The sequence below is a fragment of the Oncorhynchus gorbuscha genome, linkage group LG10 (genome assembly GCF_021184085.1).
Source record: "Oncorhynchus gorbuscha isolate QuinsamMale2020 ecotype Even-year linkage group LG10, OgorEven_v1.0, whole genome shotgun sequence".
In the NCBI taxonomy this organism is placed as follows: domain Eukaryota; kingdom Metazoa; phylum Chordata; class Actinopteri; order Salmoniformes; family Salmonidae; genus Oncorhynchus; species Oncorhynchus gorbuscha.
The window spans coordinates 82,753,124-82,766,612 of NC_060182.1; the positions used below are offsets into that span (position 1 = coordinate 82,753,124).

The window sequence follows — 13,489 nt, forward strand, 5'->3', positions numbered from 1 at the left end:
TGGAGAACCACTACTTCAAGGTCTCAGAGCGAGTGACGTCACCGTTTGGGATGCTATTAGCGTGCACCACCGCTAACTCGCTAGCCATTTCACATCGGTTACACATGCTTGGTTTAATAGCTACTGACAAGAGAACAGAATATCCCATATGAAACTCAAACGGGAACCATATTTTTTATTTTACCTTTATTTTACTAGGCAAGTCAGTTAAGAACAAACTCTTATTTTCAATGACAGCCTAGGAACAGTGGGTTAACTGCCTGTTCATATACCTACTACCAGCTCTTAAAAAGTCATTAAACGATACTTTCCTGTAGATATTTTGTCTCAGAAGTGGAAGGACAAACTGCTCACAGAACTGGTACAGTATGTTTAAATGTAATATTACTAAATTATGGCTTATAGGGAACGTTTAAACAATTTTGCAAACATTAGTTTCGGGCTGTATATACTAATTGTGTATTGCTGCCTGATTAATCAGACTGACAGCGCATGAGATCAACAACACTAGTGGTTTTTGATGAAGGCTAAAGTTAAGTGACAGTTGCAATTAGCTTTCGAAGTTGTGATAAGACAAATCTCAGTATCGGACAGAACTTTCTTGACCTTAATTTATTCAGATGGGGCACATGGGTTTTATTCCATGCTCGCCCAAAAGGTGCAAAGAAAAATATCATACGATCACAAACAACCAGTACTTTATTTACTTACACTTCAGGTGAGAATGACATTGTAGCTTGATGCACAAATCTAAAACAACTATTAACCTGCTGGTAGGGATGGACTGGACAGAGAGAATCACAACACAAAGCACCAGCTTCATAAGTCTCTGTTTAATTCTCTAGGTTGTATCTCTGGAAATAATTTTAACACAACATACAAAAAATTACGTTTAAAATATTAAAACATGTCCCTTGATATCCCATACATGGAATGCTCCAAAAGCAAAATCAAGGTTGTGTGTAAGCACTTTGAACATCAGTGAACGACAAGCTCACATTTCATCCGGCTAATGTCTTAACACATATCCATGCTCACTCTGGTATTCTTCTTGAATACATAAACAATGTTCTGCATATATTCCTGTTTCCATAAATTCTCAATGGTATACTTAAATAAAGCATGAGGTGTGGTATATTGGCCATATACCAAACATCTGAGGTCTGCCTTATTGCTATTATAAACTGGTTACCAACATAATTAGAGCAGTAAAAATAAAAGCTTTGTCATACCCCTGGTATACGGTCTGATACACCACGGGTGTCAGCCAATCAGCATTCAGTGCTCAAAACACCCAGTTTATAATTCTAAATAACTCAGTCACAATGTTAGGGGATTATTACAGTGGTGGTCCCGTGTAATGTTATTCTAAGGTTAAATGAGAATACAGATTAAGAACGTGTAGCACACTTTTGGACAGAAGATGCTTATCATAGAGATAAGGGAGTTCGTTAGCAAAGCAGCAAATACCAATGTTCAATACCTACCACCTACAGTACAGTGTACACTAAGGACATAGGGACTGCTTTTATAATCAAATGCTTCATAAACTTCAAAAGATGCATAATACTATAGAATTTTCCATTATAAAGTTCTGTTTATCAGTCAAATGTACCATTTTAAATATCAGTAGTGTTATTGTTCTTTGTTGAATGTAATCATAAGGCTGATTGTGTGTGTCAATGTGAAGTCCTTAGTTTAAAGTACAACATGACACTGCATATGACTGGCAATAAAATGGGGAGAAAGGTTCATTGAGATATGCACTTCAATCCAAGAAATGCTGGTAAGCAGCTGTCTTCAGAAACTTCACTGGGGGGCAGTAGTGAGTGACCAACCATCCACAACCAACTTGTCAGTTTGAAATCTGGAGGGCAGAGGAGCAGGCATGTTGTTCAAAATATAAATCACACATTAATGATTGTGTCTTCATATTCCTCATCCCTGACTTCTTGCTGCAAGGTATCCATTGAGTCCCCCTGCCTCCCACTCTCCTCTTCAGTACAGTTGCAGTTAGGGCCAATGATGTAGCGGTAGTCTCCACCAATAGCCAGAGCTGCCCCAGAAGACACCATGAGCCAGTCTTTCTCATCCTCCTCCATTCCCACACACTGCCAGGGCATTGCTGACCACGAGGGGCCCTCCCCTGGGCCCAGTGCCCCTGGCTCCCCCTCGTCACTCTCCAGGTTAACGTAGAGAAGGGCCTCCTTCATAAAACTAGGCCCTGAGGACAGGCTGGCCCATAGCCCCTCCAGCTGGTCAATCAGGTGCTGAAAACTGGGGCGGCACTTGGGAACAGGGCTCCAGCAGCTATGCATGATCTCGTACCTGGAAAAAGATTCAAACTGTCAGGTCATTATTGGAAAAGTCTTCTCAATGAGGTACAAGGTTAAATACAGTAAAATATTACCTTTTCTGGCACCAATTATAATTTCATTGTTTAAGTCATTTGAAAAGTATAATATAACCCATCACGATTTGTCAATGCCTGAGTTTTTTCTACCACATCCAGTGGATCACTCACATGTCATCTTGGCAGTCAGGTGGTTGTTTGAGCCGCTCTCCCTTGATGAGGTACTCGTAGATTTCAGAGTTCTCCACCCCAGGGTAGGGGGTCTGTCCACGTGCCATGATCTCCCACATGGTGACTCCAAACGCCCACTGGTGGGAAACAGTCAGTTAACTTCTGGGGGCGCTAAAGGCAAAGATAACGAATTGACAGTTCCCAAAAACATCTTATCGATGAAACAGACTTGGTGAACATCTGGGGCCACTACATGGTTTTAAAAAATGCTAAAATTCAATTAACACATCTGAAAACAAAATCTGCATTTTATCTATGATGTATTGACTTACATTAAAAAACAAATGTAATCCTTTCCACAAAGCTGATTTGAAGAGGGATCCCCAACTAAAATATTGCTGTCTTACAGTGTCAATATAAATTTGAAAGTGATGCTATGACCACTGAGGGTGCGTCTGGTTGTATGTAACGTACCACATCACTCTGAGTAGTGTAGACATTGTCAGCAAGGCTCTCCAGTGCTATCCACTTGACAGGCAGCTTTGAGACGGATCCTTGTCTGTAGTAGTCACCACTGTAGATTTTCTTTGAAAGGCCAAAGTCTGCCACACAGACTGTCAAGTTTTCACTCAGCCTATGAATAAAGGAGTGGAGATGGTCACAATCTAACCCTGAGGCAGAACCAAGCTCTAGTAAATTCAGTGTGTAAAACATATTAGAGGGAGTTCCAGTTAAGAAATAGAGTAAATTGACAGGCTGCGTCTTAAAATTAAACCCCATTTCGGGGTGTGTACGCTCATGGTGTTTCAGGCCTGGAAAGGTTTTAGAAAATGTATTTAATAATTTTTGTTAATTGTATTTTTTTATTAGGAATCGTTTGTACATATTTTATCAACATATCAGTCAGGATCAGAATGACACTTTAGCCAATTATTTTTGCTAGGATTAAATGTCAGGAATTATGAAATTAAGTTTACATGTATTTGGCTAAGGTGTATGTAAACTTCCAACTTCAACTGTACATACACATAATGTACATAAATATGAAGTCGGAAGTTTAAATACACCTTAGCCAAATACATTTAAACTCAATTGTTCACAGTTCCTGACATTTAATCCTAGAAAAATTATGTTTTAGGTCAGTTAGGATCACCACTTTACTTTAAGAATGTGAAATGTCAGAATAATAGTAGAGAGAATTATTTCTTTCAGCTTTTATTTCTTTCATCACATTCCCAGTGGGTCATAAGTTTACATATACTCAAGTAGTATTTGGTAGCATTTCCTTTAAATTGTATAACTTGGGTCAAATGTTTCAGGTAGCCTTCCACAGGCTTCCCACAATAAGTTGGGTGAATTTTGGCCCATTCCTCCTAACAGAGCTGGTGTAACTGAGTCAGGTTTGTAGGCACACGCTTTTTCAGTTCTGCCCACAACTATAGGGTTGAGGTCAGGGCTTTGTGATGTCCACTCCAATACCTTGATTTTGTTGTCCTTAAGCCATCTTGCCACAACTTTGGAAGTATGCTTCAGGTCATTGTTCATTTGGAAGACCCATTTGCGACCAAGCTTTAACTTCCTGACTGATGTTTTGAGATGTTGCTTCAATATATCCACATCATTTTCCTTCCCTCATAATGCCATCTGTTTTGTGAAGTGCACCAGTCCCTCCTGCAGCAAAGCACTCCCACAACATGATGCTGCCATCCCCGTGCTTCACGTTTGGGATGGTGTTCTTCGGCTTGCAAGCATCCCCCTTTTTCCTCCAAACATAACGATGGTCATTATGGCCAAACAGTTCTATTTTTGTTTCATCAGACGAGAGGACATTTCTCCAAAAAGTATGATCTTTGTCCCCATGTGCAGTTGCAAACTGTAGTCTGGCTTTTTTTATGGTGGTTTTGGAGCAGTGGTTTCTTCCTTGCAGAGCGGCCTTTTAGATTATGTCGATATAGGACTCGTTTTACTGTGGATATAGATACTTTTGTACCCGTTTCCTCCAGCATCTTCACAGGGTCCTTTGCTGTTGTTCTGGGATTGATTTGCACTTTTCGCATCAACGTGCGTTCATCACTAGGAGACAGAACGCATCTTATTCCTGAGCGGAATGACGGCTGTGTGGTCCCATGGTGTTTATACTTGCGTACTATTGTTTGTACAGATGAACGTGGTACCTTCAGGAGTCTGGAAATTACTCCCAAGGATGAACCAGACTTGTGGAGGTCCACAATTGTTTTTTCTGAGGTCTTGGCTGATTTCTTTTGATTTTCCCCCAATGTCAAGCAAAGAGGGACCGAGTTTGAAGGTAGGCCTTGAAATACACCCACATGTACACCTCCAATTGACTCAAATTATGTCAATTAGCCTATCAGAAGCTTCTAAAGCCATGACATCATTTTCAGGAATTTTTCAAGCTGTTTAGAGGCACAGTCAACTTAGTGTATGTAAACTTCTGACCCACTGGAATTGTGATACAGTGAATTAAAAGTGAAATAATCTGTCTGTAAACAATGGCTGGAAAAATGACTTGTGTCATGCACAAAGTAGATGTGCTAACAGACTTGCCAAAACTATAAATTTGTGGAGTGGTTGAAAAACAAGTTTTAATGACTCCAACTTGTGTATGTAAACTTCTGACTTAAACTGTACATACAGTGAAAACTTCCAAACTATGAAATAACACATATGGAATCATGTAGTAACCAAAAAAGTGTTAAACAAATCAAAGTAGACACACCTTGACGACAGCTTTGCACACTCATGGCAAGAGTGTGCAAATATATAAAATAGTAAAACATCAAGACAAACCCTTGAATAAGTAGGCGTGTCCACATTTTTGACTGGTGCTATATATATCTTGGCAGCGATTACAGACTTGAGTCTTCTTGGGTATGACGCTACAAGCTTGGCACACCTGTATTTGGGGAGTTTCTCCCATTCTTCTCTGCAGATCCTCCCAAGCTCGGTGAGGTTGGATGGGGAGTGCACAGCTATTTTCAGGTCTCTCCAGAGATGTTTGATCGGGTTCATGTCCAGGGTCTGACTGGGCCACTCAAGGACATTCAGAGACTTGTCCCGAAGCTACTCCTGCATTGTCTTGGTTGTGTGCTTAGGGTTGTTGTCCTGTTGGAAGGTAAACCTTCGCCCCAGTCTGAGGTCCTGAGTGCTCTGGAGTAGGTTTTTGTCAAGGTTCTCTCTGTACTTTGCTCCATTAATCTTTCCCTCGATCCTGATTAGTCTCCCAGTCCCTACCGCTGAAAAACATCCCCACAACATGATGCTGCCACCACCATGCTTCACTGTAAGGATGGTGCCAGGTTTCCTCCAGACGTGAAGCTTCGCAGTCAGGCCAAAGAGTTCAATCTTGGTGTCATTAGAACAAAGAGTCTTGCTTGTCATAGCCTGAGAGTCCTGTAGGTGCCTTTTGGCAAACTCCAAGCGGGCTGTCATGTGCCTTTTACTGATGAGTGGCTTTTGTCTAGCCACTCTGCCATAAAGGCCTGATTGGTGGAGTGCTGCAGAGATGGTTGTCCTTCTGGAAGGTTCTCCCATCTCCAAAGAGGAACTCTAGAGTGACCATCGGGTTCTTGGTCCCCTCCCTGACCATGGTCCTTCACCCCCGATAGCTCAGTTTGGCCGGGCAGCCAGCTCTATGAAGTCTCTTGGTGGTTCCAAACATCTTCCATTTACGAATGATGGAGGCCACTGTGTTATGGGGATCTTCAAAGTTGCAGAAGTTTTTGCACCCTTCCCCAGATCTGTGCCTCGACACAATCCTGTCTCTGAGCTCTACGGACAGTTCCTTCGACCTCATGGCTTGGTTTTTGCTCTGACATGCACTGTCAATTGTGGGACCTTATATAGACAGGTGTGTGCCTTTCCAAATCATGTCCAATCAATTGAATTTACCAAAGGTGGACTTTAACCATCTTAAGGATGATCAATGGAAACAGGATGCACTTGAGCTCAATTTCGATTCTCATAGCAAAGAGTCTGAATACTTATGTAAAAAGTGTCTAAAACGTGTTTTTGCTTTGTCATTATGGAGTAGTGTGTGTAGATTGCTGAATATTTGTATTTATTGAATTCATTTTTTAATAAGGCTGTAACGTAACAAAATGTGGAAAAGGTCAAGGGGGCTGAATATTTTCCGAAGGCACTGTAGATATATTTAAAAAAATGTTTTTAAGGAACTCATTCCGGCTTTAAACTTACTCTTGAAAGTTGTAATAGTAGATTGCACAAGGTGCAATTTCGAAATTGGGTAGTGCATCATCAGTTCCTCTTGTCAGTCATTGCATACCTTAGAGAGCTATTTATAACTTGTAAGAACTGTCCAGATCAACTAGCCCATGTCAGCTAACGTTTATTTTTAGATTTGTTTTTGTTTATAGATATTATACTTTTTTTGTCACTCATATCACATGAATACACATGGCAAAATGTATAGAATTGAAAGAAGGGGTGTGCATAGTTTGTGTCATGAACAGTGCCTGTGCCCATAGAAATGGTAATGGGGGGCGGCACAGGATGTTCCCCAATGCTGGAAGGAGCCCCCCCGAGTGAAAAACCCCTGCACTAGTTAACTGTTGAACTATTATTAGCATGTATTCATGTTTTCGTCATGTCCCCAAAAACTTTCTACAGACTAACAATTTTTTGGGGATGAAAGGAATTATTCACGTCAACATTGTATTAGTTGGGTTTTGGTTCAGTTGCAGTGAATCAAAATAATAATTTGTGAATCGCAAACAGTAATTTTTTTGTAGATACTTCCAGTTGATTTGGGCATCCACTGTATGGGACATTCAACTTAAGATGCTAGTCAGCCTGCAGAGTAAATACCAAGTTAGCTTATAAACTTAACTAGAAAAGGTACATTTCCTGAAGAAAATTTGTTAGTGTGCTTCAGCTGAATAAAAAGATTGTAATATTTTTCATCAAGGGTGATCAGCCGTCCTCCAGGAGAGCTAATGTATGTACAGGCCTTTATTCCAGCCCCCCTCTAACAAACCATATTGTAGAGATTAGCCCAACTGGACCTTGATAAACTGTCTCTGTGTTTGAGCAGGGCTGGATCAAAAGCCTGTACATCAAGTATCTCTCCAGACTGAAGTTTTACCACGTGTTTTATACAGCTGCCTAACCGGTACTCTACTTTGTGGGACTTAAGTGCCTTGTACAACAACACGAGATTGTACATGGGATCAGAGAGCAAGCCTCCCAGTGTTGATACCACATTAAGCACATTTTTCATACGTACATAGAGACGCCGCCAATTGTTGGTCATGGAAATTTGGTTAAACGTCATGGAGAAGTCTTGGAAAAGTTATAATATCCCTTCTGTCAAAATGTGTATGAACCCTGCTATTTAGTGCACTAGTTTTGACCAGGGCCCATAGGGCTCTGATAGAAAGTAGTGCCCTTTATAGGGAATAGGGTGCCATTTGAGATGGAGCCACTGTCTACTCTGCTGGTAATTCACTCACATGCAGTTGCGTGCAGCCAGATCCCTGTGTATGATGCTTTTGTTGCTCAGGTACTCCATTCCACGAGCAATGTCCAACATAAACTGAATGAGCATTTGCAGTGACACTGTCTGTGTGAGGGAGAGACCGCAACATTACTTTGTTAAAACATGATTTGAAGATATGCATCAATTAGAAAGTGTCCTGGAAAAGAAATATTTGGCCCCACTAAGACTTGTCTTTCCAGTATAGTCTATAACAGGAAATTATGGAATGATTTAAACATACATCTAAACTGACAACTAACAGTGGAAGACCTTGAATGTAAGATAATAAAAATATATGCATCTAGACATTATGGAGATCAAGTTTATAAATTGCCTGGATGGGCTGATGAGACAGTGGATAGAACAGAGTAAATAGGCATTTTAATGTCATAGATTTAGCTTTTGGTAACGGTGGAATAGACACCTGCTGGAATGCGGTATTAATCCATCAGCATTCAGGATTAGATCCACACGTTGTATAAAGTAACTGTTTGTGTTACTGTTTGTATCAATATACACTCAGTGGCCAGTTTTAGGTTCACCAACCCTGTTCATGAAAATGGTGCTCTCCTACAGACAGTGGGTCACGTGGCTGTGATTTGCTAAAAAAGCAAGCAGACAGACATTCAGTTACTGTTCGATTGAACATTAGAATGGGCAAAACAAGTGACCTATGTATGTTCGTCAGTGGCGCGTCGTCCTGGGCTTTTCATGCACGACAGTGTCTAGGGTTTACCGAGAATGGTGCGAGAGAGAAAAAACATCCAGTCAGCGGAAGTCCTGTGGGTGAAAACAGCTCCTTGATGAGAGAGGTTGAAGAAGAATGGCAAGAATTGTGCAATCTAACAGGTGGGCCACAAACAGACAAATAACGGGGCAGTACAACAGTGGTGTGCAGAACGGCAATTTGGAACACAACTCGTCGGTCCTTGTTACGGATGGGCTATTGCAGTAGACTATCACACTGGGTTCTACTCCTATCAGCTGGAAAAAGATTGCCTTGTCTGATGAATCCCCGTTCCTGATGGCAGAGTCAGGATTTGGCTTTTGCGGCATATGTCCATGGCCTCATCTTGCCTGGTGTCAATGGTACAGGCAGTTGGTGTAATGGTGTGGTGAATGTTTTCCTGGCACACGTTAGGTCCCTTGATACCAATTGAGCAACGTTTCTATGCCCTGAAGAATTCAAGTGGTTCTGGAGGAAAAGGGGTCCGACCCCGTGCTAGATGGGTATACCTAATAAACTGGCCACTGAGTGTTTATGTCCCTGAATTGGCTATCTATTTTAGTATGCATACAAGAGTGTATAAAACATATAGGTGACTACTCACAAAGGGATCGTCTCCAAGGCGGGACATGAGCAGAAAGGTGTGAAGATCCCCATGCTTCATGAAGGGCAGGATAACCATGGGGATGGGCAACCGTTGCTGAGGCCGCCTGTGCAAACTCACTCCTAGAGAATAAAAATATATTCAATCAACAACTCAGCAGAACAAGTCAGTCGAAGCCAGGACCAGCTCCAGGCATAAGTGACATAAATGGTTGCTTAGGGCCGCAGCCTGCTAGGTGACCCCCAACCTAACCCCCCCCTTTAGTGTTTAGGAACTCACTAATGAGAGTAAGATTAGTAGAATACACCAGGTGCAATTTAAACTCTGGTTGTGCATCAGCAGTTTCTCTTGTTATGTCAGTTACTGACAGTCACTCAATTAGCCATGTCAACTAACACTTTTTAGATGAGTAGTTTGTCTAGCTATCATGGCTGAATACAGACAGGGCACTCGCCCAGGGGCCCTGACCTCCAGGTTGCCCCCATTGATTTTGTTTGTCATTTTCACTCATATCATATTAGATATCCACCCCATGGCAAAATTAGTAGAATTGCATGAAATTCTTTATAAAATGTAAATAAATAAAAATGTCAGGCCATCTTAAAATCTGTAGAATTGCAGTTAACTTAATTTAAAACTGCAACATTTTCTCTATACCCCTTGGCAAAATGTGCAAAATTGCAGGAAATTAACTTAAAGCGTAATATGTTTTTCTCTCCGCATCAAGAGGGGGGACACAAAATGTTTTGCCATGAGGTGGGGGCTCCTCCAACCAAATCTCGCTTAGGGCCCCCATAAGACTAGGGCCGGCCCTGGTCAAAGCACATTGATTGATGGGCAACTCTTAAAACACTCCGTTTCTGATCCTAAGTAGCCTTACTTGTTGTTGTATTATATGTGCAAGCTGTTCTTATTTGGAATCTGGCAATTCCTTTCTTAATTGCCCCTAAGGATATAAATAAAGTTAGATTTAATTGAAGTGAGTCGGCGGAAGTAAAATGTGTCTTCACTGCCACTAACCAATGAGCTGGATGACATTTGGATGGTGGAAGTCCTTCATGTAAGCAGCCTCTTTCAGGCACTGCTCAATATCACATGATGAGTTGATATCCGCTGATGTAAAAAGTACAGAAAACATAAATTATCATAACTTCCAAGGACTTATTAGTTCACATTATACAGGTACAATTATCATGTGTATCAATGTATTATCCCCTGACACACTCATAAGAACAGGGCTGTTAACCCCGGGATCATGGCTAAATTCCAAACCTGGCCTCATTACATCATGGCCATCAAATCATCCCCCTCATTCCTAATTGGTATATATATCACTCCTCACCTCTCCACATGATAGCTGATATGTGGTGAGCGTTTGGGCACCAAAATGGTCGCCGTGCTTCACCCAGCTGAGTGCTACACATTGGTGGTGGATGAGGGGAGTTTCCCCCTACTATGTAAAGCGCTTTGAGTTCCTACGTTGGTAGAAAAGCACTATATAAATCTGCTAAATTATGATTATATAAAAAAGGCAGTTATAATGTAAAAGTCTCACTTTTTAGCACCTTCACTGCAACCTTCTGTTGTACAGTGCTGTCCTCCATCTTTAGGAAGGCCTCACGCACTGAGCCAAACTCACCTAAACAGACATCACTGGCACGTTACTCCTCAAACAACTCAACATATTCCAAAATATAATACAGACATTGTCTTGTTATTTAGCAATACACAGTTATGGTTATAGGCCATGCCAGACTTTTGTAAATGCTCTATTTCAATTTAAAAAAATGTCACATGCTTCATAAACAGGTGTAGACCAACAGTGAAATGCTTGCCCTTCCCAACAATGCAAAGAGAATAAATAGAAATAATAATAATGAGGAATATATATAAAAATAATGAGGAATAAATATACAGTAACGATAACGTGGTTATTTACACGGGTTACCAGTACCAAGTCCATGTGCACGGGTAGGAGGTAGCTGAGGTAGTACAATATGTGCCTTCGGAAAGTATTCAGACCCATTGACCTTTTCCACTTTGTTACATTACAGCCTCATTCTAAAACAAAATACCCCACAATGACAAAGCAAAAACAGGTTTTTAGAAATTGTTGCAAATGTGTTGAAAATAAACAGATACCTTATTTACATAAGTATTCAGACCCTTTGCTATGAGACTGAGCTCAGGTGCATCCTGTTTCCATTGATCATCCTTGAGATGGTTCTACTACTTGATTGGAGTCCACCTGTGGTAAATGTAATTGATTGGGCATGATTTGAAAAAAGGCACACACCTGTCTATATAAGGCCCCACAGTTGACAGTGCATGTCAGAGTAAAAACCAAGCCAGGATGTCGAAGGAATTATCCGTAGAGCTCCGAGACAGGATTGTGTCGAGGCACAGATCTGAGGAAGGGTATCAAAAACATTTTGTTTGCAGCATTGAATGTCCCCAAGAACACAGTAGCCTCCATCATACTTAAATGGAAGAAGTTTGGAACCACCAAGACTCTTCATAGAGCTGACCGCCCGGCCAAACTGAGCAATCGGAGGAGAAAGGCCTTGGTCAGGGAGGGGACCAAGAACCCGATGGTCACTCTGATAGAGCTCTAGAGTTCCTCTGTGGAGATGGGAAAACCTTCCAGAAGGACAACCATCTCTGCAGCACTACACCAATCAGGCCTGTATGGTAGAGTAGCCAGACGGAAGCCACTCCTCAGTAAAAGGCACATGACAGCCTGCTTAGAGTTTTCCAAAAGGCACCTAAAGGACTCTCAGACCATGAGAAACAAGATTCGCTGGCCTGATGAACTCTTTGGCCTGAATGTCAAGCATCACGTCTGGAGGAATCCTGGCACCGTCTCCACGGTGAAGCATGGTGGTGGAAGCATCATGCTGTGGGGATGTGTTTTAGCGACAGGGGCTTGGAGATTAGTCAGGACCCACGGAAAGATAAATGGAGCAAAGTACAGACAGATCCCTGATGAAAACCTGCTCCAGAGTGCTAAGGACCTCAGACTGGGGTGAAGGTTCAGCTTCCAACAAGACAATGATCAGTGGGCAGTGTGGGGTGCAATAGAGATCGCATCATCTTTTTTATTTGATTTTTTATTTCACCTTTATTTAACCAGGTAGGCTAGTTGAGAACAAGTTCTCATTTGCAACTGCGACCTGGCCAAGATAAAGCATAGCAGTGTGAACAGACAACACAGAGTTACACATGGAGTAAACAATTAACAAGTCAATAATACAGTAGAAAAAAGGAGAGTCTATATACATTGTGTGCAAAAGGCATGAGGAGGTAGGTGAATAATTACAATTTTGCAGATTAACACTGGAGTGATAAATTATCAGATGGTCATGTACAGGTAGAGATATTGGTGTGCAAAAGAGCAGAAAAGTAAATAAAAACAGTATGGGGATGAGTTAGGTAAAAATGGGAGGGCTATTTACCGATAGACTATGTACAGCTGCAGCGATCGGTTAGCTGCTCAGAAAGTTGATGTTTAAAGTTGGTGAGGGAAATAAAAGTCTCCAACTTTAGCGATTTTTGCAATTCGTTCCAAATGAGGTGTTGGCTTTAGGGATGATCAGTGAGATACACCTGCTGGAGCGCGTGTTACGGGTGGGTGTTGCCATCGTGACCAGTGAACTGAGATAAGGCGGAGCTTTACCTAGCATGGACTTGTAGATGACCTGGAGCCAGTGGGTCTGGCGACGAATATGTAGCGAGGGCCAGCCGACTAGAGCATACAGGTCACAGTGGTGGGTGGTATAAGGTGTTTTAGTAACAAAACGGATGGCACTGTGATAAACTGCATCCAGTTTGCTGAGTAGAGTGTTGGAAGCAATTTTGTAGATGACATCGCCGAAGTCGAGGATCGGTAGGATAGTCAGTTTTACTAGGGTAAGTTTGGCGGCGTGGGTGAAGGAGGCTTTGTTGCGGAATAGAAAGCCGACTCTTGATTTGATTTTCGATTGGAGATGTTTGATATGAGTCTGGAAGGAGAGTTTACAGTCTAGCCAGACACCTAGGTACTTATAGATGTCCACATATTCAAGGCCGGAACCATCCAGGGTGGTGATGCTGGTCAGGCGTGTGGGTGCAGGCAGCGAA

At 41.7% G+C, this 13,489-nt stretch overlaps 1 protein-coding gene across 1 annotated transcript in view; it reads right to left on the bottom strand.

The window, feature by feature from the left end:
- Positions 1-681: 681 nt before the first annotated feature.
- Positions 682-13,489, bottom strand: part of LOC124046655 (tyrosine-protein kinase receptor TYRO3-like) — a 40,493-nt gene continuing 27,685 nt past the window's right edge. The window contains 7 exon segments of the mRNA XM_046367277.1: positions 682-2,328; positions 2,525-2,661; positions 2,999-3,158; positions 8,014-8,123; positions 9,371-9,492; positions 10,391-10,483; positions 10,926-11,009. Of these exon segments, the coding sequence (XP_046223233.1) occupies positions 1,908-2,328; positions 2,525-2,661; positions 2,999-3,158; positions 8,014-8,123; positions 9,371-9,492; positions 10,391-10,483; positions 10,926-11,009 (1,127 nt within the window). The 3' untranslated portion in view covers positions 682-1,907.